Genomic DNA, 27,984 nt, shown 5'->3' on the forward strand with positions numbered 1-27,984 from the left:
ATGTTTCAGAGGATGACAGACAAATGCTTCAAGAAGTGTATAGGAAAACCTGGAAGCACACTGGACAACTCTGAGCAGGTGTGTGTTGGACCTTAAAAGATGAACAAGCTTGCTTGCAGAAGCAGAAACATTAGATTGGAACAAAAACCCTCTGAAAATTAATCTTAAACATCTATCATTGACTAGAAACGTGGGTTTTTCTCAAACAAAAGATCCACTGGTGTCAGCCTCTCTAATGTGGTTATTTGCTGGTTTCCTTGTTTTCTTTAATAAATTGAATGTCTTCAGCCTTTGAACTGCAGGTCAGACTGAAAAAGCCATTTGAATATGCCAGCCAAGTTCTGGGAAATTGACTGGGCAGTGTCATTAATATTTTCTGGGTTAAAATATTCATTAGAGGAAGTAACCGGCACATTAATCTAATGAGAATACCTGTGAGTTGCAGCCTTACAAAGATCCCACACTGCTAAACAACTTCAGAGCTAATCCTCAAACATGTTATAACCTCACTGCTCCTCTCCTTTCAGAAATGTATTGCCATGTGTATGGACCGGTATATGGATGCCTGGAACACCGTGTCCCGAACGTACAACTCCAGATTACAGAGGGAAAGGGCTCGCATGTGAACGTCCCTCTCTTCACCCTTACCCTTCCTCAGACCGTCGCTTACAGTGAGGAGGAGCACAGTGCACCGCCAGAGGTCACGAGCACGTGCACAGGTGTGTGGAGGCACCAGCAGCAGCACACCATCAACTGTCATCATACCTCACAGACAGGCAGAGAGAGCCTGTGGACTCTAGCCATAACAATGTCTCTGTGGACATTTTCATTTTGCTCTGAGGAACAGTTCAGTAAGCAAGTTTGATTAATTATGTTTTTATGTCATTATTATTGATTTCATTTCTGGTTAACAAGTAAACATGCATTGTTAAAAGCTGCAGTGTGGACACGTAAATCTGAATCTCTGAATCGCCCTTAAGACTGAACGTGAGTGTGAATGTGTCTTTCTATACATGTCAGCCCTGTGTCTTGTGCAGGGTGTACTCCACCTCTTGCACATTGCATGGTGGGATATGCTCTAGCCTCCAGTGCTCCTGAATAGGATAAGCAGTATAGAAAATAAATGTGTTAATGCAATATCATAAATGAGTTAACTGCAGTACTTTACCCTTTGTTTGTTTGTATTTACAACAGTATGTGTGGCCTGAGTAGAAACACTTTGCCTGACATCAAACTAAGGTTGAATGTTTCTTGCTTTCAATTGCCTGTATAATTAGGACACATGATACCAATAACCGTAAACAGGACCTAGATTTCTCCAGTCACTACATTTTCTCCTCAAAACACTGTCAGCAGTGTGCCTGTGTTTGTTTTCCATACTCAGACTCAGTATTTGTACTTAGAGAATAAGCAGCACAACTGGAGCCCTTAAGGGACAAAACACAGGCTTTTCCTTAACATGCTGTTGCTCTAAAAGACCTACTTAAAAATCACCAGGAAGAATTGAGGAGCAACTTGGTGTTTTCACAAGCGTGAACCTGACATTCACAAGCCTCTAAACAGTTAGATATCAAAGTACGCCCGGAGAACAAAACTGTTTTGTCTGACCTGTTTTCTAGTTGTCACTCTATATGCCGCCCTCCACAGTAGTGGGCTTGTTTCAGCAGGGTCTGCCTTGCTGTAGACGGGGTACTGAACCTTTCTCAGTTTTGTGGGAACCAGGATCCTTTTTTTTTTTTTTTCTTCCTTATCCTGCTGAGTTTGTGTAGGGGAAGTAAGAACCAGAAAAGCATGTGAACAGTATTTGCAGTGTGACTGTGAGCAAATGGATTAACTTTCATGAGAATAAAACTTGTCAATCAGATTCCTCTCTTATATTTCTCATCGATAAGACTGTATCTATCAATGGAACATCACCATGAGTTGCCTTTATCAAACTCAAGTCAAAAAGGTAAGTAATTTAAAGCTGATTCCACTTTTTCCATACAGAGCTATTTCCCCCCAGAAAAACCCACCTCTCAGTAGCACTGGAACTGTATTATTTTCCAAGAATAGATACAAAAAAGACAAGAAATTGACCCATAAATGAACCACATATATTCTGAACCCCACACAAAATGAAAGAGAAAAAAACAACACCAGTATCAGTCAGGAAAATAAATAAGTGAAATAAATACTTTCAATCATGCATATTTATAGCATTTTGTCAGTAAGCCACTGTTTAGGATTCTCCTTATTTCTTCAGTACATGTTGAAAGAGACTGGTCTCAGTTCAGATGATTGCACAGTATTACAAACAGCACCCATGACCAATAAATCACACAGGTCAATACTGTGGTAACTGAGTATGTGTGTGTGGCTTTTAGCATGACTTAAGTCCTTGTACAGTACAGTTTTCTGGAGAAAGTAGTATTAAGAGAATCCACTGCGTCCACATGGTTTGTCATTTCTTTGCCTCTTCAGAAAGGCAGGTATGTAGATATCCATTTCCTGACAGATGTCACACGAGTATAAACCCCTGGATAACCTATTCGCCCACATCCATGTCCCCAGCTGGTCACTCCAGCAATAAACCACTGGCCAGAGAGCCGACGACAAGTCAGCGGCCCTCCAGAGTCTCCCTGGATGACGGAGAAGGAAGAAAGGTCAACAGTGCTGCTGTTATTTTTGTTAGAAATTAAGATTACTTCAATGTTCTTAGATTTCCTGCATATAAAGGAGAACTAAACAATTGATTAAGGAGGAGTGTGGAGGAAAGACAGTAATAAAGACACAGCAGGTACTGAGAGAATGTCACTTGGATCACTGCTGAGATGCCAGGTGCTTTGACCGAGACAGGAATGCATGTGGTTTTTCCTTACATAAGAAGATTACAGAGAGAAGAGAGGTGAGAAGGGGGGCTCTGTATTTTTAGGAAGTAAAAGTCTTCTCTCTCCAATCAGATAAGCATCGCTCACAGAAGCGCTGCAGTGTTCCTGAACAAGCAACACTTGATTTTCTCCATCATGCTTGCACCATGATTATAATATCCAACATGTATTTTTAAACAACAGTTTAGCCATACTGTATGCTTTTTCTTTTTCAGAGAAAAGTCAAAAGAAACTTCTTAAGAGTAAAGGGCAACACTCCAGTTACTCTGACCTGGTTAACCATCCACTGTAAAAAAAAAAAAAAAAAAAAAAAAAGATTTATCCGAGCCATGGCCCTGTTTCCCAGAGCTTCTGAGCACTACTGTAATCTTGGTCCACAATCTCTCGGATAATGCCAAGACTGTACCGGCCAGATGTCCGGCCCATTTCCAGGTTGAGAGGAAGGTATTTGTGTCACAAAGTATAATGAACAGCATCTTACCAAACAGGTGTCCCGGCCTCCCTCCATGTAACCAGCACACATCATGTTAGGAGTCAGCACATTTCTATACGACTGCTGGCAGTCTGCCTGGTCAATGATGTTCACTGCAGCTTTCTGCAGCAGGTTGGTCAATGAACCTGGTGAAAAGAAAAATGATTATATTAGTGGTTTGTGTATTTTTACTATGTGCACAATGGACAATGGTTATCCAGTTTGTTCATGCTTTTCATGATAACTGTGTCTGGCCAGTATCTTCCTCTCTCACCTCCTTCCCTCATGGATCCCCAGCCCATGATGTAGCACTCTGCATCCTTCAAGAAGCGGTGCACCGGTGAGGGGAGACAGACAGACTGGATGGTGTAGGACATGGGGGCCGGGACTGCCAGCTCCAACAGAGCCACGTCGTAGTCCATGTTGGTGCCATTGAAAGCTGGGTGAGTGATGATCCTCTGGATGGGGATGACCAGGGCCCCCACCCCAGAGCGCAGCACGGATCCCAGGCTCACAGCCCAGTTAGTGGGGCTTGAATCGCTGTTGTAATAAATGTAGTTTCAGTAAGTTTGTGTAGGGTGGGTAGTCAGATTTGAGATCTAGCTAAATACACGTTACCTTTTGAAGCAGTGCGCTGCAGTCAGTAACCATTTGCTATGAATGAGTGTGGCACCACAGCGGTGAAGCCTCTGGTACTGCAGACTACCGATCCAAGGCCATTCCCCTCTTCGAGCCGTGACTCCACCCACGATCCTATTGGAGCCCAGTGCAGGACGCACACCACAGTCTGAAACATAAACACACCTCAGAAGTGTTTCCTTTTAATTACGTGTGTAGTATTCTTTTCCTCATGCATTTGATATAAACATACCACAGTTTCTCTCGTCTGCCTGGTTGGGACAGTCTGGGACTCCATCACACTCTGGGTTTATCTTGCTGATGCAGGAGGTGGCGCTACACTGGAAGTTTCCGCTGCAGTTCAAGACTGGAAGACATGATGGAGGAGGTAGTTTGGATTTTAGGATAAAAACAACTTAGTGACTTCTATATTTGTGATATTGCATTTATAACTAACAACTAATAAGAAGTTGCTTTCAGTATGACATTACCAGGTTGTGCTGGTGTGGACGATACATCGATGCCTATGGTCGTGGGTGCGGGCGGATTATTAAAGCCCAGTTCTGTCACGGTATCTGGGACTGTGGGAACATCCTGGGAGTGGTAACGGACCAAGCTGGGATCTGTGTGGCTTAGAATCCAGTTGCGGAGCTTGGTAACACGGGAATAAACCCCAGGCCTGTTGATCTGGGCACAGCCCACGCCCCAGCTCACCACACCGGCTAGGAAGAACCTTCCCGGGGCCCCCTCACACACAAGAGGCCCCCCTGAGTCACCCTGCAGGGAAGAAAACCACAAGATCCCTTATGTTCTGACACAAGAGCTGATAACTCACCTTTTAGTTGTTATTTTGAGTTTTTTTTTTTTTAAAAAAAAGAAAATAGTGGGACTGAAGTTCAAGACTTGATTTAAGCAGCCCTGATATTTACATGATAAAGAATCCAAAATCACAGCCACATTTACAATTAAAAGCATAAAAGCAAATAAAATATTTCTACAGTGCAATCACTTGATTTTGAGTTCAATCTGAAACCATCCAGGTGAATTTATCTGATCCAGCTGTGTTGAGAGGTTGGGACTAGGGCCCTGTCTGAGGAAGAATGTCATGCTTTCTTCCTGTCATATTACCAGCATGCTTCACCACGTTATGCTGAGAAACAAGTAACAAAAACAACCTACTATTTTTAGGGTGGGACTGGTGTTAACATACAGTTTTGGCCCTACTTTAAGTTTCAAGATAGAAAAGGAAGAGCAGATCACCAGTGTGTGTATACAAACTCTGCCCCCAGGACAAGAAAGTTTTGTGAGAAAATGTAAGTCTATAGCTTGTGCTATTGTAGCCACCTTATGTGAACGGTAATCACATAGCTACAGAAACAGCACTGACCTGACACGAGTCCACCTTGCCCTGCAGGAATCCGGCGCACATCATGTTGTGAGTAACAGCACCTCTGTACACAGACGATTTATTGCACACCTTGGAGTCAATGATTTTCACCACAGCCTTCTGCAGCGTAGGAGGCACCTCGCCTAGACAACAGCACAGCACAACTGAATCACTGACACTGATCGTATTTCAGCATGCAGTCCTGAGAAACATGTATCGGCTTTGAAGAATAACTACAGTACTGTACAGTTCTGGTGTTGTGTTGAGGTGCAGTGCTGCACACGGACTCACTGTTAAACTGATGTAACGCGCCCCACCCTGACACCACGCAGCTCTGGCCCGGAACAAAGACGTGAGACTGGGAGGGCAAGCAGACAGGCTGGATGTAAGAGCTGAAGGTGAGGGGGGTCTCCAGCTCCAGCACAGTTACATCGTTATCAGTGGTCATGGGGTTGTAGTCTGGAGACACGACCAGTGACTTGATGTTAATCGCCTTGGACTCGGACTCCTCACCGCTCACCAAGCTGGCCCCCACCAGAGCCGTCCACTCTCTGGGGTCATTGTCCCTTAAAAAAGGGAAAAGTAAGAGAAGACAAAAGATTTAAAATATACATGCGAGTCACTTAACAGTACGATTTACATTTATATTAGATTAGATTATTAGATTTACGTTTATAAAGAACTCCTCACCAACATGGAAATGATGATCAGTGCCTACCTCTCAAAGCAGTGTGCCGCACTGACCAGCCAGCGTTCACTGATGATGGAGGCTCCACAGGTGTGGCGTCCATGGTGCCTCAGACTGACCTGCCATGGCAGCTCCCCTTGTCGAGCATCCTCTCCACCCACCACCCGACTCCCCATGGCGGGACGTGTGCCGCAGGCTGGGGAGGAAAGTGCAACCGTATGGGTAAGACAGAGAGGAGAGGTGATGGTTTTTCTTACAGGCACGGTATGTTAGTAACTTCAAATATGAGCAGTCAGTAGCAGTGTATCCTGCTGATTTTTTATTCAAAAGAACCAAAAAGATAAAAAAAAAAATAATGGCTTGAAAGGACAATAGTAAAATTTGTAGTTTCAAACATTCACTCACCACATCGAGCCTCATCAGATCCATCAGCACAGTCAGGGATGAAGTCGCACTCTGGATTTAATTTGGTGATACATTCCCCATTGTCACAGGTGAAAGTATTGTCAGGACACCTGGCTGCAGAACCCAGATGACAGAAAAATGGTGAGAGAAGGGTCAGAGAAGAGGCTACAAGATGAACCATTTAGAGTGGGTTCACTTACCAATCATCTCATCTCCAATAGTGTAAAATGACTTCCCACTGGCACCTAGGAAGGAGGAGAAAGCTGAACATTAGATCCTGTGAAGACTGTGGAGGCCTTAAGACAACGTGTCTCACTCCCACTACACACATCCACTTGTAGAGCCACAGACAGTCAACTGATGACAGTGTAGTTTTACTACCCAGTAAGACGATAGTGTTGATCTGTCCAAATTCTGGCACCTCTAGCTGGCTTCCCGTGCATTACTGAGCTGAACCCTGCTCTCAGCAGGTCCTGAACAAAGCTGTCTGAATACTGCTGGACCTTGGAGACCCTGAAGAGCAGTCTGAACGTCACCATCACGTCACCATTAGTGTTACTGGTGAGGAAGAGCAGGAAAACAGTGTTGTCTGTTTAATCTCCAAGATGCTTTTTCACTTCGAATAAATTATCAGACTTAGTTTATTTCTCACTTACCCATAGGCAACAATACTACAGTCAAGGTAGTGATGTGATATTGATGAGGCAGCAAAGACATTTTTAATCTGTAAGAAATTAACAATTTAGCACATTTTCAGGGGAAATATTAGCCTGTCGTCAGGGTGACAGTCAGGACTGACCTTGGACTTTAAAACTGTGGACAGTACTATGGAGAAACCAGAGTTCTCATCCTGCAAGACAGGATCATACTTCAGACCCTTCAGCTCCACCGTCTCCATGAAATAATGCTGCTCCTGCACCAGGTATGCTGGTAACAACAGAGGAGAGGTGGTTAACACTTAAAGATGGCACCTAGTAGTTAGAGAATATGCATATTTCATAAAGCTTAGGAGATAATGGTTGATCAGTTTAAAGTCTGTGATTGTGTGGACCCACCAATAATCAGGCCCACAAAGACTCCGACAACGAGGAAGAAGAAGAGCGAGGCCACGACGGTGCTCCTGTAGCAGGCAGGAGAAGAAGACGACCACGGCCCTCCTCCTCCTCCTCCATCCTTCTTCACCTCCATGTTGGATTCACAGCACCAGTCTCACAACTCGCATTCCACTGTCTCCAGTATCATAACAGCCAACAGATAAAATGATCCAGGCCTGATAAGAACAGAGTAACTGTACTGGGTTACATCTTAAAATGTTAGAAGGCACTCTATGATATAACATGATGGCACATAATACAGTCATGCAGTAGACTAGGCTGGATGATAGAACTGAAATCAACTTCATAATGTAAATAAACATCTTCATGATATTGACACTTATGTATATATACCAAAATCTTTAAGAACTAATCACAATAAAACAGTTTTGAATTGTCAGAAACAGTAATAAAATGATACTTCTATCATCCTCTGGAAACTGATAAATACACACTCATGACTTTATTCATAATGAGTACGGTGTTCTTAAAAAGAAAAAGGAACGAGCTCCCACTCGTATGTGAAATTATCAAAACAATGTCGTTGCAGCAAACTAGGGAGGCACATTGCGTAACAGTAAACCCAGCTGTTTGTATCAAGAAAAAAAAAAGAAAGAAAAAGCAAACACATGCATCTGAGAAGAGGGTTCTCAACTTCCTGAGTCTCCACAGAAACACAGAGCAGTATCTCTGCTCGGCAGAGCTGAAGGTGTGCGTAAAAGAGACCAGGGTGGCCATGTTGCAAATCAAATGTCGAGATAGATTTTGTTTTTGTTTTTTGTTTTAAAAAAGAAGAGGATAACCTTCCTTTACTTTTACAGATAACGATTTAACTAAATGAACGCACGCGGCGATGATTGCCTATTTCCTCTGTACCTGCAAATTACGCACGGTGCCTCTGGGCGCTTCACACCGCGCGACATTCAACAATACGGGCTTTATTTTCTGGAGCAAACTCACTCACCTCTTTCTTCTCTCATTCCTCTGAACGCTGACATTCACGATATGCCCGCAGTCCTCAGTGCGTGACCGGGTGCGCACAGGCACAGATACATGGATGGAAGAGGACGACGGAGCGGACAGCGCCGAGAGGCCCGCTATTTGTTCCACCTGCCAAGAGGGGCGTGCCGTGTCCGTCCCGCAGGTAACTCGCCCTTTCAGTTTACTTTAGGTAATCGACTCGGCTTCAGAAAATCCCCCGGCCGACCCTCCCTCCCATCGGTCTTGAGCCCTTTCGTTACACCCCGGTGTGCGCAGGCATTTTCTCCTGTCACCTCAGAGCTCCCATGATCGCCAGGTAAATAATAAGACGCCTCCCGTTCTCTCTTACGCAACGTACGTTGAAGAAAAGTAATGCCAGAGAAAAATTGGGGATTAAAAAAAATCTACATGCTTGTCAGTGGAGATAAGAACTCCCTTTAGATGCTGCCTGTCTGTGCTCCATTGACACAGTAACTGAGCAGCAGAGGAGGAGCGAATACTGCCTTAAAAAAAAAAAAAAACTTGGCTCCAGGTCCTGGGCTCACAACACCTGGCAAACCACTAGGGTCCTTTTACCAGGATTACAGCCTCTCTCATCAGTTCAGCTGCTTTTAATGTGACTTAATTAACCTACAGCACTTTGGTTGACAGTGTGAGAGGAAGTGACATTAAATAAAAGCCCATTTAAGGGTTTTCATTTCACAATTCTATGATGCTACAGAAACAGCCTATATTTCATACTCCCACTGTCCAAATGACATTAGTGAAGTCTGGTGCAGATTTATTGCTCCTAAGTAAAATACTCTGAGGAGTAATTATTGTTTTAGTAGCAGCCTCTCAATTCAAATTTCTTTTGAATGACATTTATATGTCTGATATAGCAGCACCCTGTCGTCTCCCCTAAAGAAACAATGCTAACAAAGGTAAATAAGTTTACTTATATTACCCAGCCCACCCTGCTTAAAGACACATCCAACCCAAAGCAGTTAATACCACAGATGTGTCTTTGTCAGTGTGCACACAGGCATGAATGGCTTATCTCTCTCTCTCTCTCTCTCTCACACACACACACACACTCCCTTTATTCCTCTAAACACTTCTAAAGATCAAGAGCTACAATTGCAATAAATTCAGAATTACCTCCATCTATCACTGACTCTCAAATACTAAAATCATTTTAACAGATTTGGTAATCTAAATTTCCTGTCAAGGATCATCAGATGTTTACAATCAGACATTATCTTCAGAAGAGTGAAGAACGGGGAAATATATTAAAGGAACGTTCTAATGTAGGATAGGTTTTTTAAAATGGATAAAAGTAAGAAAACATTTTCACGATAAGAAATAGTTATGATAAGAACTGGAATTGACTATTGTCATTTCTAAAAATGAATGAGAGGAAATGTTCCTGGCTGGAAATTAACAAAGAGTCCAAACTGGAGAGAGTCTGACTGAAGGTCGTCCTGCTGTAATTGCTAATAGAAACACTCTGCTCTGATTAAAACTGCAGGGGTCGTGGCTGGAGGTTTGATCCAGTTATTTATCCTAAACATCCCCTTGGGAAATCAATCATTATGGAAGAGTGTTGCCATTATTTAACCAGAAAATTTGCACTGGGTGTTTTTTCTGGCAAAGACAGGCAACAGATACACTGAGCTGCAGAGAATATATGACTGTACTAAATACAAGCAGACAGTGCAGAACTCTCAGGGCGTTATATATCACATTTAAAAATCACTACTGTCTGTCATCTGGTTTTCCAAAATCCTAAATGTTCAAGAACAAGGAGGAACGAACTTACAAGACCCAACATACATTTTCATTTTATTTTCTTATCAAAAACAACAAAGAATAGTAAAAAGTTTACTTATTCTGGATAAAAAGAAAACAGTACTGTTAACACTTCCCAAACTTGTGGGCTCTTTACAACTCAAATATTTGCAAATTTGCACACCACAGAAACAAAAGTGAAGTGCTGCCAAGTGTCCATTTGCTGATCAACTTATGATTTTTAACAACAGAAAACTGCTTTGTTGTATGTATTATTACAGTTATGATTAAAACAAATTAAAACAACAAAAACCTCACAAAATACTCAAGAATGTGCATGGTTGTGTGTGTGTACATGTGTGTGTGTGTGTGTTAGCCGTCCTGCTGCTGTATGAACGGGTTTGGTATGGCCTCCATGCCGTCCTGAGGACAGATCAGCACTACGGAGGTTCCTCTGCAGACCACCAGCCCCAGCTGCCTGGTGTCTTCTGTCAGCTTCAGCTGGTCATCAGGATCTGGATACGCAAAGATCATAAACACAGAAGAGTTAAAGTCTGAAGTGTTGCATAAAAAAAAATATATATATATATATATATATATATATATATATATATGCCACTTGTGCAACCTGAGTTAAAACTGGGCTTCAACCTGGGCTCTCCTTGTTTCACCCTTAATAAACAACAGTTGTGTTGTGGCTGTTTGTGTTGATTATTTTATGTCTAAGGACCACAACTGACTTTAACATATGAATAAATGTGCTGCACATACTGATCCTTATAGGAAGTGACTTCAAACATAATAGAAGACACCATCATGAACCTACGTCTTCTTTAGACTGGCAGACTACACACAGCAGCTGCATACAACTGCCTCTCCATTGCTGGGATTAAGGCATAGTTTAGTATAATGAGGTTATGGTTCAGCACCACAGATACAATTTGTTTGGGTAAGGCTTAGGGTTACAGACGATGGTAGAGTTTTGTACTGTGTATGAATATTAGCTTTCTCCCAGTCATCCAGCTAAATGAAGTTGTCAGAATGAAGTGCCATCTTTCTATAACGTTTATTTCGTTTCAGTGTTTCCTTGTCACAGTCAGCCCAGCCCTGATCCCGAACTGTCCCCAGTCCTCATCTCATTCATAAATTCCACGCTGTCCATGAGGGTGAGCTAATATCCACTTACCACGCATATACTCGATTGTGCCGTCCAGCACCAGGTTCAGCAGAGGATCAAAGCCTTTTAGGACACCGCTGGCTGAGAGGGAAATACGCATTGTATCATTTACATTGGTGAAATCACTGGCTTCGAGGGAGACAAAGCTCAAACGTTTATCACTGATTTCTCATTCCACTGGCTAGATTGGTTAGCATTAGCCTATTAGCTGGATGAATGCACCTACCCTCTCGTCCTCCTTGAAACTTCACACGAATCGGCTTGTCGATGTATTTTGACAAGTCGAAGATGCTCTCCTTTTTCTTCTTCTCTTTATCCTGCACAGTGCAGAAGAACAGTGTTGTGAATCACATGCGAGCTAACCGCACACAAACACTAACTTACCCTGAGGTTAGCTTCGCTTGGCTAGCCGAGTTAGCCAAGACAAGACAAAACACCGCATGTTGTTTAAGGAAGAGCGGTTTTACACCTCAGGCTATGTTCGCAACAAACAATTACTGGCTAAGAATACAGCCGAGAATGTCTGTGGGTGCACAGGAGAAAAGACATTTGAATGAAAGCGAAAACCATACGAACTCACCGCCATGTTAGCTGTGTGACACGGAAGTTAATCTGTGACCTCAGAAGTGTTCCACCAATCAAATCGTTGAGCGCCTGTAGCTGACGTCATTAGTTTGTTGACTCAATTTACTGAGAAAAGGAGAAAATGATCAGTTTATTAATAAGAAAACTAGTGTTAACTTCTAAGTCTTTATCCTGATTATATTATAATTGGCATCTGTCTTCAAACTGATCTCCTTTTCCTTGTTGCGTTCAGTCAACAGTTAGTCAGAGGGCAATGTCTAAAAATACCATCAGCTGGTGTGTTGTAAACCAGAAGGAGGACGAGGCACTATGCAGAGTACGGCTGGAGTGACTGTTTGCTGTGACATGGCCTGTAAAGCTGACTCTGAGCAGACACCTCAGAGCTTTAGGTTGACAGGTCTCTCAGAGCAGATGAACAAACAGAAGGAGGATGAATCAATTTTACAAGTGAAAGACCCTGAGCCTGTTATCCCTGATGCCACTCTGCAGGTAGAAGGTGAGAGCTTTTATGTCAACCGTCAGTGTCTGGCCCACCAGAGTCCTTACTTCAGGGCTCTGTTCTTTGGCTGTGGCGTAGAGAGCAGCAGAAGGAAGGTTGAAATTAAAGGTGTGGGTCTGCAGCATTTCAGGGTCTTGATGGAGCACAGCAGGACGTCCAGGCTGGCTTTGGACCGAGAAAACGTTCTGGGGATCCTTGAGACCGCAGACTTCCTCCAGTTTGAGCGAGCCAGGCTGCTGTGCTGCAAGTTCCTGGAGCGTGAGCTGCACCTCAGTAATTGTTTGGGAATGATGGCTTATGCCTGGCAGCTGGGCTGCACGCAGCTCTACACCGCAGCACGACAGGTGGTGCTCACACACTTTGCTGCTATCGTCGCTGAGGAGGACTTCCTGTCCTTACCTAAGGAGACCGTAGCACATCTTCTCGCCAGTGATGACCTGGCCATCCATAAGGACGACCTGGCCCTGGAGGCCACCCTACACTGGGTGTCATTCGACTCTAAACGAGAAGAACACTTCCTGGAGCTCATCGAGCTGGTGAGGCCTGAGTCTCTCTCTTTATCGTTTATCACTGAACTTTTGACCAGAATGAAAAGCTCTGACCCCAGAGCCAAGCTCATCTGCAAGCTGAATGAACATTTCCCAGCATCTTGGTCAGTGGGCAGGTCAATGAGGAGGACCAGGACCAGAGAGACCCTCTTTGTCCTGGGTGGGCCTCACGATCAGGAGCAACAGGCGCTGTACCAGTTTCACCCGCTCAGTGGTAGATGGCAGAGCTGTGCACCACTGCAGAGGAAGAATCTCACACAGTACTCAGTAGCTGCAGTAGGTAATGTCTGGGTAATGCTGATTTAAAAAAAGTCTTTCACTAAAAGGCAAGTAACATAATATAACACACTGTGAAATCGTTGTGTATTTTTTAAGTGTATTTTGTGTATTTTCTCATCATGTAGGAGACAGTGTGGTTGTGACGGGGGGCTACTTCCGGGATGTGCTGTGGTTCAGTGTGGACTGGGTCAGGATATACGAATGTGGGAACCAGCGCTGGGTGGATGGACCAGCCCTGCAGAAGTCCAGACACAGCCATTGCTCCATAGGGATGGACTCTGTACTGTATGTCCTGGGCGGCAGTATGGATGAGGGGCTCGTGGCTGATGTAGAAAGGCTGGTCCTGGGGTCAGAGGAGGGGTGGGAGGGGGTCTGCCCCATGATTAGAGCAGTGGAGAGGGCAGCTGCTGCTGCTCTGGGATCGTGCATCTATGTGGCATGTGGCCTGGATGAAAACGGGGAGGTGTACAGTGGAGTTCAGAGGTATGCGGTGAAAGACGATCAGTGGGATGTGGTCTCCTATTCTCCATTTCCACGGTGAGTGAATTTCCAATACACTGTCACAGTGGAATTTCTTTATTTGTAAATAGTTTCAAAATATAGATTTTAGATTCGCAGGATGATGCTTAAAAAAAACAAACCTATTCCTAGGTATGACCTGGTTGCCACTGAGCTCAATGGTGCCCTCTTCCTGTTCGGAGGCCAAACCTTACGTTTTGACGTGGAGACAGATGAGTGGACTGTGCTGGAAGAGGAATCTCTGGACAGGAAGTTCTTCTGTGGCTGCACCACAGTCAGCGGCCAGATATACCTGGTCAGTGAGAGGAAGAGTAACAAAGCATTCCCAAACATGGTGCTGATGGACCCTTACATAGACACTTGCATTGAGGTAGATGATGCCATACCCTGCCCTGTGCCACTCCGGGGGTGTGTCACCATGAGAATGGTCACGTGATGGTGTGTGATGTGACTGAGTGCATTATTCTTCTCTACATAGCACTGTGTGTAGTTAGTTGAATGGATTTTTATGGCAGAGTTTGTGATTTCTGGGTGACATAAATAATGAAAAGCAGTTTCATAAAAGCTTTGATACAAAAATGGACAAACATTCAAGACAAAATAAAGCATCAGTGCTAATTTCTTCAACAGAAGTAATTTATTAAAACTTTTCAACTTCCCACACAATCAACAAAGCTTCCATGTACACTCATAAGAGAGGGGTCATAAGTGTGTAATTCAGTGGATCAGCCCTTTAAGTGCTCTACAACGTCATTATCTTACATCCCACTTTGTACTGTGGGTTTCAGTGCTATCACCTTGTCTTAGTATTAAATCAGATGCAATGTGTGGACTAACACAGCAACCACTAAATAGTTGCCATTACTAACCTATGAAAACGTAACACCGGTTTTGGTAGTGAATGACATATGGCATATGAGGGTAATGTATAACAATATCTCTGTGTCGTACTGCACTGATAATCACAAACAAATAAACCTGGAGCCAAACAACATTACAGACAATGACTCAGGTCAAATCTGTGTTCCAGTTGTGTTTGGATGAAAACATGTTAAATCCAATGACCCTTTGTTCCCAGTAACATATTAGAGCCTAGTTTAGTCATATGAAAATATGCCCCCAGCTTTTATAAAAATGATTAAATCTTTCTGTTTCACTAAGGCTTTTCTTCATCTGAGCCTTAAACTGTTTGACCTCATGTTTACAACTTCATTGTCAAAAATATCCCACATTTCACTGGTGTCTATCTGATGCCCATACTTTTTTATGTGGTGCTGCCAGCTTCAGCAACATACAAACAAAACATTAAAACAAGTCACAGTAAGGCCTGGTCCATGTGTTCGTCCAGTAAAGGTAATCCTTCTAACACACAGAGTGGAATATCAAGTGCTTGTCACAGAACAATGTAAAAACAGCAGCCAAGGCACAAAACTAAAGTACAGCAGAGCAAACCTGAACAAAAACCTCGTTGAGAAATCATGCTGCTCGTCATAATTATACTTTAAGTAGAAAATATAACAAAAACACACACTCACACATGTATATCTGATTCAAAACTGCATTTCTAGGAGCAGTACTTTTTTTTCTAAAGGCATAGTTTTATCAGACATAGGGAGTTTCCTCTACAAGGATTTGTTCTTCTTTGTGTCACCAGGGGGCGCCACATCTCTTCTAACTGACTAAATCAAATCCTATCACAGAAAAATATAACTTCATAATTCCTAAGAACCTTAAATGTATTCTGCCACAGATTAAAACAATGTAAAAATTACCTGTTGAGTACATGGCTCATAAAAATAGTCTATAAAGTGGTCTGTCAACAGATTTACTACAATCAATGTTCTTAATTGATCTCTGTACAGTCAGCCATACCTGGATACAGAGCTAGGTTTTTAGTTTGTTTAAAACACATTATAACACTTATTAACAGCTTGGTTTTGTATAAAACATTTAGTTTCTCTTGTTGACCAAAGAAAGGATAAATGAATTATAGCACAGTTTCTATCCTTAGGTATTTATAAACAAGCTATTATAATACAATGAAAACAAACGGCATAAATACAAAATCTGCAAAAACAACACGTTATTAGGTGGAAAATAATTTTTTACTGTCTTGTTTTGCCAATTCATTTTTCCAATATGCAGTGATGTGACAGTCATGATGGCGTTTCTTCCTAATCTCACACTGGGTGTGCAGATTTACAATCATTGGTGCTTCTTCGCCCTCTTTTTTGAAGATAAGAAGGATGCAGACCTACCCTGATATGAAATCATCAATGGACCTTGTTGGATGTAGAGAAGCCGTATGTATGTATCATATGTCAGAAATAAGTTCATCTCCAATAGGCGGTGGGGGAAACAACTATTTTTCCAATGAGGCTTGGTAGATGAGTAAAGGAGAGAGGCTCATCCACTATCTGGCTTTGGGCAGTCTGCTGTTTATATTCCTCTGGTTGGTCAGGTTGTTCAGGACACAGTTGTTAGCCAGTGATGCTAGTTTGGAGTTAATCGCACCCTTCCTTTGCTCCCAGCTGCACTCGTCCCCTTCTTCCTCAGGCTCCTCCTCTTCATCGTCCACCTCACTCTCCTCATCGCTGCGTTCATCCCGCTCGACCTACGGAGAAAAAATAACAGATGATCAAGAATTTTGCAATGGACCGGAACATAATTTTCTGGCTTAACTTTATACTCATCTTACCTTGCCCAAGAACACAAACTTGTAGACCATGCGCAGGATGAGATATGCCCAGAAGATGTGCAGGGCTTGCAGCACTAACAGCAGGGTATTGAAGAAATAATAACCAAAGAAGGGCTTAAAGAATTCTTGAGACACCACCAGGGTTGAGTAGATCACTCTGTAAAACAGACACAACAAGACTCAGTCAGGTTTGACCCAGTCTACTAGTAGTTAGTACTTTAAACTCTTGAAGAAGTTCAGAGCATTTCCACCACTGAAGTTCTCAACTCTTTGCAAGGACATGTAAACCTTCTGGTCTCAGCTAAGGAACCACTGATGTCAGATTGGTGGGAGAGAGTAAAGAGCAAAGATGCATGCGGACATAGAGTGTGAGACAGATTTGGGTGTTCCAGGACAATACTGGCAGATCCTTGACAGGCCGAACAAAACATTAGCACAGACTGCAGGCACTACAAAAACAACTTCTGAACATGGCAGTAGATGATGCAACACAAACTACCGAGTGAATTTTGACTTGCTGACACAGATTTCCAAACCAAGTTACCACTGCATAAAAGTATTGCACGTATGACGTAACTTGTGATGGATAGTAAAGTATACATAACTAATTGTGGATTTTTGAGGCTGATACAGATGGCAATATTTGGGAGTTTAAAAAATAACAATATATCAGTCACTAGTAATTTTTTAAAACATGAACACAAAATATAAGCAAGCATCTTAATAAGGATCCCTTAGATTTTTTTTTATAACTGAGGTTGACATTTCCCAGTAAACAAAACAACTTCTCAGTGCCCTCGAGTGGACAAACTATGTAATGGTCACACTGTTTCTAAATAACCTCAAACCTAGTTTGACATTTTTGTGCTTGTAATTTATTGTTACTCATCAGCCAGCATGTACACCAATACCCCACATATCTAAAATAAGCTGAAATCAGCTGATATAATGACCTACCGGCCAGGAAACACCACCAGCCTTGTGATGAGGAAGACGAGAGCGAAGATGACAAACAATGAGTCACATGTCCTCGTCCAGCCGGCATAGTGAAACATCTTGGCAGACTTTTGGAAGAAAACGAAAGATGTAAGTCCTTGTTTGTTATTATTTACTGCAGAAAAAGGTGACCAAACACTCTAAGAGCTTACATCTGTTTCATGCACTCTCCACGATCATTTCCACGTGTGACAAATAATGGCCGATGTTGTTTCCAGTGCAAGTTACAAAACTTCAGCATTTAGTTAAAAGAAAATATGGCAGTGGATGGTTATACAGACCTAACCTTTTAGCTGCAGGATAGTTTCCCTGTCTGCTTACAATACCCATGTATATAAACACACACACACACACATACACACACTGTCTAACCTGAAATTCAAATTATTCAAATTACGGTTTAAGCTTTTTCTCTAAAATTAGATGCTCATCATTTGAATGTGATTCCAAATACAAAGTCGATGCCAGGATAGAGATGAATGACTTCAGGCAACTGGGTTCAGAATAGACTTTCAAAGGCCACAGTGTCACTAACATGGACTAATTATTAAATAAATTAAGGTCACCAATATCTCATGTACCAAACAGTAGTCCTCTCAGAAACATGTACGTGGCTGTATGGAGTTACTAGCTAAGTGTGACTGCATTATTGTCCCTTTATGACTTATCAGAGGCCAGGTGACACCCAGTCATGCTTGAGGTCACATGACTAGTTCTACATATTTCCCCAGCTCTGAGATGACGGCGATGATCTTGATTTTCAGATGCTATCAGTGAAATGTGACACCCAGGAAAATCATGTCATAAAACAGAGGACAATGGACCTGTAGGTAAGAATTATTTTATAGTCACAAAGGGTATTTTTATTTTTACCGTAGACCATAATGCTTTTCTGTGCACAGCTCAGTTCACGCCAGACAGAGTTCGGGTGTCAGGATAGGAATGCTTCCGCAATAAAGAGCCTACACAATGGCTGTATTCAAGTCAAGTTCCCTTTGTGCAATCTTTGGCATGTCAAAAATTCATTCAACTTTCAGTGTATTCAAATGATGTATTTCCTTCTTCCCTTTGCTCCAAAGCACACAATCAGATTTGTGAAATTTTCTGTTTCTATTGTTCTCCCTCAGATATATTCAAGAAAAGAAACACATTGGGTAAATTCTCCATATATCATTCAATTTAACATTCGCAGATTGAAATTCAGGTGTGATGTTTTACCTCAAGAAGGAAGTCAGAAGAGTCATGCACCAGCATCACCACAGTGCCAATCCTCACATAGTTGGAACAGTAGGAGAAACCGACAAGGAATATGGTGGCAATGTGATGAATTACCTGCTCCTTGAAATCCTGAAACACACACGAACACACACAGCGTGAGAAGGATGTACAGCAGTCTAACCACGTCCTCAGCAGCCCTCCATCTGCGGTCTTGTTCATCAGTTGTGCCCAAGTATTGGAAAGCCAGATTTACATGTCGTCTGCAGTGATTTGTTTCTGCGTATGAAGCTCAAATATCTCTGATCAGCAGCTTTGAGCCTCTTGTGAATCACACAAAACCACCTTTTCATACAAACTTAAGGATGTGGCCTAAAAAAGCTGAAAAAGCAGCAGACATTTCAAATTCCTTAAAAAAACAGCTGAATTACAGTGATTTGTTACTGTATAAAAGTACACATTAGCAAAGCAGCAAAGTGTAACTGAATAGTCTGGAGCAGATTTAAATGTTGAGTTCATTTAGACAAATATGGAGTAAATCATGTTCAGATAATTTTACAGTATGTGCAAAGTCTCTTATGAAAGAAAACTCAGTTTTAAAATGAGAGCAAATGCAAAGTACACAAGGTTATGATGTAATAGCAGATAATCCAGTCCATAATCCGTATTAAGTATAATCATGCAAGAGAAAAACAACATTTGGACTACGGCGTACAAAACACCAAAAGACCAAGTGTTTGAGTGATGACCATCTCAGGCACAAAATAAGAGGAAATGCAGAGGGAGCTATGCAAAATGCTGCAGGATGTTGCTCTGAGTTCTTAAATTGGGTGTGTGCCTGTGTGTGTGTGAGTGGGAAGGTACATCCTTGAAAATCACACTCACTTTTCGCTTGACATCCACAGAGACGCACATGAGCAGTGACAAATAGAAGCCCAGTTCCAGGATGTAGTACCAGTAATGAGCCTCTGCCACGGGCTAAAAAAACAAGAGGAAGAGAGAAACGATAAGTCACTACTGCACTTCTGCATGTGAAGTGGTGTTGAAGTTGAGCGAGTATTCAGTGTTTCCAAAGCTCTGGATGGTCACATAAAAGCTCCTTCACATTCCCATATAGCAAAACAAAAGTGTCAACCTGCTCTCTAGCAGAGGAAGTGTTTTTATTCAGAGAAAGTGGTGGTGTACTATCTCAAATAAAAACACCTCTTGCAGAGCACACAGCTCAAAGTCTGCAGTAACACAATGAGAGGAAGTTGACTAAGGCATTTAACCCCTAAAAAGACATCCCTTCTCTCTGTCAGAGACCACAAGACTTCAGAAAAGGAAAAAAAAAACAAAACAGGTCAGTAGCAGTGTTGCCTGCAGGAGCTGTAATCAGTCAAACTGTAGATCGAGAGATCTGTGGCTTTGCTATTTTTTCTCCTCCTGTTTTGTGTTCATGGTCATGACCCCACGGGGGAAGGGCTGACTTCCCTGAAGGAATGCAGACCTGCAGGCATACCTAACTGTCACCAGCCCAGAGAGGTATTAGCTTTCTTTACTAAAAACCCCAAAGCATTCAGGCCGACTGTAAAGGAAGTGAAGGAATGGAGATGAAAGTTGGTGTGTGGGTGGAGTGCGCTGACCAGTCACTGTTATAAATTTCAAAGTCTGCTGTGGCCAAATCCTTTTACAGAGACTAAAGACTTTGTTTTGTTGGGTCACTCCCAGCTATTGTTTTTCCTACTCAAGTTTTGTTAGCGTATGTCCCAGTTGCAAATTTCACATTTTTTCAATTCATTGATTAATGATTTCATCTAAAGACATTCAAGAAGTTGTGAAAGGTGCCTGAGTCCAAGGTGTGTTGGACAGAAAATTCTCTTTTCTGTCCGACCAACAGAGCCAAAGATATTCAATTTACAATATATACAATGAATACAACAAGCAAAACATCACATTTGAGAGGCTGGAACAAGGCATTTGACACATTTGACATTTTTGCTTGAGCAATTAAAAAAATCATTGAATCTGTTCATCATTTTCTTTTGAACAGTTGATCTATTCTTTTTAGCACTGTTTATTATAATACAGTAATTCAGTTTGATTCTGTTATAGACAAATTTTCACAAAAAAATATCAATGTGTAACTCCCATTTACTGCCATTTCTTTAATTCACATAAATCACACAAATTACCGTGATATGAGGCTTGATTGTTAATGGTGACTGACATCATCTGGTGGCAGATTTCTATAAACTCCATCAAAGTAAAAGTAAAAACACTGTTATATAAAAATGTTATTTCAGGTCATGCTGTTTCCTGCTCACCTGGTTGGGATATTCCCTCCAACACTCTGTGTGATCCCAGAACCATGGAGTCTGGAGGATTGAAGAAATAATAATTCACATGAAACTGAAATGAAGCTGTGGCCTGGATATGATCTAAACTTCATACACAAACAGAAGGTAAATCACAATGTTGCTATAATACCAGTTGGGATTATGAAACACTATTGTAGTAAATCCACCGCTCTCACGCAACAATAAATCCAGAATCCTCTTGTTTATATTCAACACATTGTATAAATGTGATTTAGTACAAGGACATCTTTTATTCATGTTAAATGAAAACCAAGAGACCAACAGACTTACATTAATCAAAGAGCCAAGCCCGGCTGTGAACGCTACAAGGTAGAAGACAAACCGCCAACTGCACAGATAAAACATCAACACTTGTTAGAGGTTATGTCATAAATAATCAAGAACAAATAGAAAGAACAGACAAAATACATAGGAATGTTGTATGATCATATGTACAGTATGATATCTGTCTAATTGTGAGGTGCTCTGCTCTGCTACAGCTCCACTACAGGCTAAACCTGCTGCAGCTTTAAGGAAGGGGAAAAAAAAAAAAAACTCACGAGGCCTCGCAGAATTTTTTGGTGTTGCTGGGTCGATCCTGGTTCCTTCTGTGTCTGAACCAGGTCTGGATTTTTCTCTGTGAGAGTCCGCACTGCTTCCCCAAGCTCACCACCTCACTCTGAATACACACAAACACAGAGGGTATGGGCACACACATTCAAGGTCACACAGATTTTAGTGCTTTTTTTCATGTATTTAAGTTAATAATGCTTCATTACTTGGCAAAGTATTCTGAAAGAGCCTGCGGCAAGCTGTTCCCTCACTGTCTGTGAAGCAGTATTTCACATGTGATGTATTACCAGCCTGAGCACTTCACTGAAAGTTGTGTAACCACTTCATTACAGCAAAAATGCAGATCATGCAAGCTGTATATTGTACTTGTCAACATGGATGACTCATACGATGATAAATGTGCTTAATCCAACCATTTGATCTGAGCTGATGACCCTGTAACAAGACTACTGTTTATCTGATGTTGCCTGCTCTCTCTTTCTGCACCCTGATACTTTACAAAGGGTTGTGTTACTGTTGAAAAAGTCCTTGAGTGAAACCTAATTTCAAGAGTGTGTTAGTCTGAGTTAGGGCAAAACAACAACACACACACATTTTCATTTACCTACACTGCTATGTGTAGCACTTGTATTAAAGGCTAAAACTGGGGGCCAACGTTACTGAGGGTGCAATATTTTCTCTTGATAGTGTTGTGGAGATTCTTACAGCTTACAAATAAAATTCATACTACTTTGTCTTCTCTCTCACGGCCTGGCATTTAAATGGCAGAGCAACAAAGGCATCACACAGGTGCTGCTGCTAGTCAAGGCCACATGGAAATAGAATATTTGCAAATAAGTTGAGGCAAACACAGACGCGCGGCGCACAGCAGTTCTCAAGGAGCTGTGTGTTTTCATTCGATACACCAAGTCACGTCTTGCCCAGACAGGCGCGCAGCCCTGCTTATCCTCACAGGAACATCAGTGTTGCAATGCCAAACGAAACCAAGAGGATGGGTGGAGAATTTCCATGTGAACATAAACTTCTGTTACCTGTGCGCACCTGTTCACGCTGATTAAAGGAAAGGAATAACACTATCTGCACAGAGGAACAATTATCTATGTTGTGCTATTTTCCGACGCAGAGCTTAACTTGCCTTTCTAATTAGCAGTTTCACAGAAGGAAATTATGACAACAAAAGGCGATAACGAGAACAGACAGCATTCTGACGGTTAAGTGTTTTAAAAGTAATAACATTCTCCAAACTGTAGAGCAAACACACCTAATACAACACATTTAAATTTCCTGCTGTAATGACTAATGATTGTACCTTGGTAACTCGTCAACGTCTTAGCCTCAGTGTGACTCATGTGAATCAGCTAAATCTCAAGAGGGAACTTCCTTTTTCTTAAAAAAAAAAACCAAAACAGTTCCTTGTTCTGAGACAGTGGGCAACTCATCCAAATAAAACAATGTTTCTCAGCCATGACGCAACCACACCCAACAACTACTAACACAGATAAAACTGTGTTAGTACTGCACGTTGGTTTTTCTTTTCAAATGTATGAAAACTCTCATATACCTGCATTCATGGATCACGCATATTCCTCGAGTGCACCTGAATATTATCAACACACTAAGGATTATCAGTGAGATGCTCATGGCGAGAACTCGCGTTTAACTTTATGCTACTATGCTGCATCTATGCTACGTGGTTGTAGGTTTAGATTCTTTCGTGATGAGACCATGATATCAAAGACCAAGAAAAACTACATTCAATTTTTATTGTGCTTATAATAGAATAATATTGTCCCCTATAATATTTTTTCTACCATTAACACTCTCCTCTCCTTTTCCATTGTTATTAGAAAGAGCACCGCACTCTTTGCTTTGCCAAAACACATGCAGAGGAAGTGGTAGCACTGTTTGTCAAGTTGCCTGTCGAAGCCTAGGAGGCTAATTCGGGGCAAAAACATCCAGAAAGACACTCGCTGCTGCTTATCCATGTGTTTGCAGGGTAATAACTGCAGGTGCAGGAAAAATAAGAAGAAGATTTTGGAAATTATAGGTTCAAAACAAGAAGGATTTTCTGTCATCAGCAAAAAAATAAAAATAAAAAAACGGGGGAAGGCAGAAAGAAATACACACTTGCGATGGTTGTCGACTGCTCTGTTTGTAGAAGGTCTCCAGCTTCGGGATGGAAGCGGCTCGAATCCGAATCCGATCCCTCACACCTAAATATCTGCTGAATGGGACAGCGACGAGCCTGAGAGGACAGAGAACAGGAGAGAAAAGAAAAGCTAAAATGTGTTTTCTACATTGACTTCAATCTTGATAGTACAACAAACTGGATTCCAGAGGAACTAAAGTGAGGAGACACCAGCAGCTGTCCAATGGGATCCTACCACAGTACAGTGCAGCGTAATGGCAACAAGATAGCTCATTATTCTGCTCCTGACAGCCTGTAGAGCTGCTCCTATGGGTGTATTGTGACATTTGGCCAGACAGCCTTTAGTCATTAGCTGATATGGCATCAAGAGACATTTGATCTGCATGTTTGTCTGTGTGTGTGTTTCAGAGAGATGGAGACAGACAGAGCACCAGAGCAGAAGAGGGACAATGTGAGTGTACAAGCACCGGTGAGATGTTGTGTTCATAAACCAGTGTTCATAAACATGCATGCATGTGTGTGTGTGTGTGTGTGTGTGTGTGTTCATGTGCATAATCATGTGTGTAACTCTATCTCAGAGATAATTATCCTGAAGTGGACAGGGAGGGAGAGATCAGAGAGAATGAGAAGGTCAGGACAGCTTTACACAAAGACAAACACAGTCTCTGGTTACAGGAACCTGTGACACACAAACACACACACACACACACACACACACACACACACACACACACACGCACACACACACACGCACACACACACTCGGATACCCCTACCTCAACAGCGGAAAACAGCTGTGGCCTGAGACGATCAAATGAGGGCACACCTTTTCACCTTCCAGCTGACTGACGGCTCCTCAGATGTAAGCACCTTAAAACTCCCCTGTCCACCACCACAACAACAACAACTACTAACAAACAGAATACACAGATGCTCATCTCCACAACACACACACACACACACACACACACACACACACACACACACACACACAGGTGCATGCTGATATCAGCATATACTATCATGCACTCACCCTTGGCTGCTCCTAATACATCTAATGTTACTACTCTAATGCTCCAACTAATAAATACCTGATCAAGATACAAACAAGGCTTTAAGCCAAACAATGGCACTAATCTTACGCAGCCTGTGCCAAGAAAGCCCATGCAGGTTTTCAACATTAGGACAGATAATATAGTATCTGATAAGGGAAAGCACACAAAAATAATCCTATCTGTCACGTGCCTATGCATGCAGTCACTGTCATTCCCGAATCCTGTCCTGTAACCAGTGAGACTAGTCAAGTCCCCTCTTACAACAGCAGTGTTTTTAAGGCATTAGTTTACAGCAACACACATTTGAGCCTAAAGAAAAGCTTAAAAAGCAAAAGAATACTGTAAAAGACAACAGAAATGTCATATGTCTCCTTAATCCTTTCCCACATGTACCAGCATATGGCTGAGTGATATTATTTACAACACAATAAATCTAACTTAAATGTATCAATACTTATTCGATAATTATTGTCCAGTCCAATAATAGTACATTATCTTTTTTGATACACAGGTGCAGAAAAATGGTTGAGGTGTCCTTTAAGTCCTCCTTCGTATTAAGTAGTCCTGGATATATGCATTACCTTTTACAACTAGCTCCTATTTAAAAATGCAACATTAGGCCTTGACTGCTGTTAAGTGCTTCAGAAGATGCTTCAAAGCTGTTGCTCAAATACTCAAAAACCCAAACACACCTGATAAGATTCAATTCCCTCATGCCGTCACCACACAAGTGTTTTGTCCTTTTCCATTAAGTCTCTAGATGCCTCAGCTAGTTTTCCCATCTGTCTCTTTACCTCATGAGCACTTGGTGGTTGGTATATCTCTAGTTTTTGCAGCAGTTAGTACAGTGAATCAACACAGCGTCAGCAACCTTGCAACAAAAGAAAGTTATCAAATTTCTCTAGGCCTACATCAGCTGCCATCACTGCCACATCACAGTTATTATTGTCCTTTTAAAACACACACACCTTGTTTTCTATAAGTTCCCAGTCCAGCCCAGTCCCTCTGGGAGGAGAGAGGGTTTTCACACTGTCAGCAGCTAAAAGTGTCTACTCATGATGCCTGATTCCCACAGCATGTCTGATCTACACCCTCCATCTACTGGGAGCACTAATGAAGGGTAAAGGAGCCATTTTCCTGAGCCACACAAGCAGCTTTGCGAGGCAGAAAATAGCCAACGTAAGAAGAACAAAAGCAAAAAGGAAATCAGAGTTTTTAAACATTTGCTTTCACCTGACTGACAGATCCAAACACCATCACCATCATGCATGACTGTTCCCTTGGTGCACATTTACGTTCATGCTTATTTACCTAACGTAAATATCCACAACTTACGGCTCCAGTGAGTCAAGCACAGCAGATGTCAGAGTTAATGGCAACAATGAAAAAGCGGATCTTGCATCTGTGACTCTGCGGTCCAGCTGCGACGGAGGCAGGTGTGTCTCACCTCTCAAAGACATATCTGAGGGCTATAAAGGCGAGGGCCAGCGGCAAGGTGTAGATGAGGTCCCTCGGTATGGGAAAGCGGCCTTCCTTCTCATCGATCTGAATGTCCTGCCAGCGGTTACCGGGGGGAAGCCAGTAGTCCTCATGCAATAGCCACTCGTTTAGCAGGGTCTCCATCCTGACGAGAGGAGAGGAGGAGAACAGTGTTTCATGTGAGTGTTTGCTAGACTCTCCATCAGACCTGAGCTGTTGAAACATTGATGCCTTATTCATATTTATGCCAAAAAGCAGCAGAGACTCTCAAGATTAGAAATAAGAAGATGCACAGAGGGAACGAAGCAACATCAGTACTGATCTAAATGAACCACTTCAGAATTGATTAATCTTCTTGTTATTTTCTTGATCTCTTGATCTTAATTGGTTCATTATTGGTCCATTAAAGATCAGAAAATGGGGGGGGGGTTCCCACAGCCCAAGGCAGCACCTTTAAATTCCTTGTTTATCTGATGGTTATTAGTCCAGAACCCAATGATGCTCAGTTTCCAATCATATATGGCCATGCAGATCAACACACTGAAGGGGCAGAAACGGGAGATGTTTAGCACTTGAGCATGAAAAATGACAGAAGTGAGATTGTAGATTAGTTTTCTGTCATTCAACTAATTAAATAATAATCGTTAAAGCTCTGGACCACACGTGATTATTGGTTTGCCAGGCCTAAGAACAACAGTGTGCTACATTACAACCTGATACAAAACCAACAGACCATCTTCCTATCCAGGCATTAGCCACTGCATGTGCCTCACCAAAAACAGATCAACTCAGCCTTGGCGCATGCATGGCTTCGATACCGCCCCCCCCCCCCCCCCCCCCCCCCAAAAAAAAAAGCAAACAACACAACAACAAAAGAACAACACACACACTCTGCAATTACGAAAATAATATGCTCAAAGCTGGCCTGTTGTTTCAGTAAAACAGCTGTTTTCTATTTGTGACACTGATTGGCATATTGGTTATAGCGGTACAGCATGACACCGTGTGTCACAGCCTCCACGAAGCCCTGCTAGCAAGACAAGCCCCCAAACACCCAGCGATTAACGAGCGAGGACACACAGCAGACACACCGACGTCTTCACACACGTACATAAATAAATGTTACATGATGAAAGCACGCGACATATTAGCATCAATATCAGTAATCCCATGAAGTCTGGCAGCCCGCAGGAAGGAAGCCCACCTCTCCCATCCCCGCTATAACCTCGAGCTTAACGGCTCCATTAAAAACCAACAAGTCTGCCCCTCAGCCTACATGTGTGTATTTTAGATGTCAGAAAGAAGAAATGCCTCAGTGTTGTTCCCCCAGCAGAACCTAAGTGCGACATCGCTCGTTACCTGTCCGCGCTCCTGTGATGGGGATGGGAAGCGTTACAGCGGCAATAGAGAGAGGAGGAGCGTGTTTGACGCAACCTGCTCCTGCTGAGGGCGGAGAGAGGCGCTGTCATCACCATCACCATCATCATCTCACTGGGTTTAGTGTCACCGTGCGCGGGATAAACATGCGCTCGTCATTTTCTTAATATTCAAAACTATGAGCACGTCATTGCAGTGATGCCTCACGGCG

The 27,984-nt window shown here is 42.4% G+C and overlaps 5 protein-coding genes across 8 annotated transcripts in view; 2 read left to right on the forward strand and 3 right to left on the reverse strand.

The window, feature by feature from the left end:
- timm13 (translocase of inner mitochondrial membrane 13 homolog (yeast)) overlaps positions 1–1,864 on the forward strand; it is a 2,416-nt gene extending 552 nt beyond the window's left edge. The window contains exons 2-3 of the mRNA XM_018673271.2: positions 10–78; positions 528–1,864. Coding sequence (XP_018528787.1) covers positions 10–78; positions 528–626 — 168 coding nt within the window. The 3' untranslated portion in view covers positions 627–1,864. The remainder of the gene's footprint in view (positions 1–9; positions 79–527) is intronic.
- The window catches only part of lsm7 (LSM7 homolog, U6 small nuclear RNA and mRNA degradation associated), an 18,005-nt gene extending 5,908 nt beyond the window's left edge, over positions 1–12,097 (reverse strand). Inside the window, exons 1-4 of one of the 2 annotated variants that reach the window (XM_051076993.1) lie at positions 12,043–12,097; positions 11,689–11,779; positions 11,472–11,543; positions 10,651–10,800 (exon numbers count right to left, since the gene is read on the reverse strand). In XM_051076993.1, the coding sequence (XP_050932950.1) occupies positions 10,658–10,800; positions 11,472–11,543; positions 11,689–11,779; positions 12,043–12,048 (312 nt within the window). In that variant the 5' untranslated portion in view covers positions 12,049–12,097 and the 3' untranslated portion in view covers positions 10,651–10,657. Of the gene's footprint in view, positions 1–10,322; positions 10,801–11,471; positions 11,544–11,688; positions 11,780–12,042 lie in introns of those variants that run through there. The other variant, XM_018672989.2, reaches the window with a different exon arrangement.
- Positions 2,023–8,871, reverse strand: tmprss9 (transmembrane serine protease 9). Its single transcript, XM_018673270.2, is given in 17 exon segments — positions 2,023–2,621; positions 3,352–3,488; positions 3,617–3,882; positions 3,961–4,129; positions 4,214–4,327; positions 4,452–4,737; positions 5,348–5,490; positions 5,639–5,913; positions 6,066–6,231; positions 6,441–6,554; positions 6,641–6,685; positions 6,822–6,870; positions 6,872–6,998; positions 7,097–7,164; positions 7,240–7,367; positions 7,496–7,710; positions 8,499–8,871. Coding segments are annotated over 16 exon segments (2,382 nt in total). The 5' UTR covers positions 7,629–7,710; positions 8,499–8,871; the 3' UTR covers positions 2,023–2,459.
- A 177-nt stretch (positions 12,098–12,274) lies between the features above and the next one.
- Positions 12,275–14,459, forward strand: LOC108881326 (kelch-like protein 23). Its single transcript, XM_018673263.2, has 3 exons — positions 12,275–13,374; positions 13,499–13,910; positions 14,025–14,459. The coding sequence occupies exons 1-3, from the start codon at positions 12,357–12,359 to the stop codon at positions 14,326–14,328; spliced, it is 1,734 nt and encodes a 577-aa protein (XP_018528779.1). The 5' UTR covers positions 12,275–12,356; the 3' UTR covers positions 14,329–14,459.
- Positions 14,460–14,504: 45 nt separating this feature from the next.
- On the reverse strand, positions 14,505–27,916 carry cers4a (ceramide synthase 4a). Of its 3 annotated transcripts, none has more exons than XM_018673264.2 (11): positions 27,756–27,916; positions 26,365–26,541; positions 23,841–23,958; positions 21,701–21,819; positions 21,432–21,489; positions 21,108–21,158; positions 19,687–19,779; positions 18,805–18,933; positions 17,548–17,654; positions 16,591–16,747; positions 14,505–16,506 (listed from the first exon to the last, which is right to left on the reverse strand). In XM_018673264.2, exons 1-11 carry the CDS (start codon positions 27,881–27,883, stop codon positions 16,306–16,308), a joined length of 1,338 nt encoding a protein of 445 aa, XP_018528780.1. In that variant the 5' UTR covers positions 27,884–27,916; the 3' UTR covers positions 14,505–16,305. The 3 variants fall into 3 exon arrangements, with proteins under 3 accessions (XP_018528780.1, XP_018528784.1, XP_018528783.1); XM_018673268.2 differs by having other exon boundaries at positions 27,673–27,762; XM_018673267.2 differs by lacking the exon at positions 27,756–27,916 and adding an exon at positions 27,508–27,634.
- Positions 27,917–27,984: the final 68 nt, after the last annotated feature.

The sequence above is a fragment of the Lates calcarifer genome, linkage group LG17, assembly GCF_001640805.2.
Source record: "Lates calcarifer isolate ASB-BC8 linkage group LG17, TLL_Latcal_v3, whole genome shotgun sequence".
Classification (NCBI taxonomy): Eukaryota; Metazoa; Chordata; class Actinopteri; family Centropomidae; genus Lates; species Lates calcarifer.

Bases quoted from the DNA above. Each gene is read 5' to 3' on its own strand.
- LOC108881326 (XM_018673263.2), top strand. From the start codon at position 12,357: ATGCAGAGTACGGCTGGAGTGACTGTTTGCTGTGACATGGCCTGTAAA. The intron at 13,375-13,498 runs GTAATGTCTGGG...CTCATCATGTAG, and splicing joins GTACTCAGTAGCTGCAGTAG to GAGACAGTGTGGTTGTGACG. The intron at 13,911-14,024 runs GTGAGTGAATTT...ACCTATTCCTAG, and splicing joins TCCTATTCTCCATTTCCACG to GTATGACCTGGTTGCCACTG.
- cers4a (XM_018673264.2), bottom strand. From the start codon at position 27,883: ATGATGATGGTGATGGTGATGACAGCGCCTCTCTCCGCCCTCAGCAGG. The intron at 17,655-18,804 runs GTAAAACATCAC...TTCTTCCAAAAG, and splicing joins CTTCTGACTTCCTTCTTGAG to TCTGCCAAGATGTTTCACTA. The intron at 16,748-17,547 runs GTAGGTCATTAT...TCTGTTTTACAG, and splicing joins CTGGTGGTGTTTCCTGGCCG to AGTGATCTACTCAACCCTGG.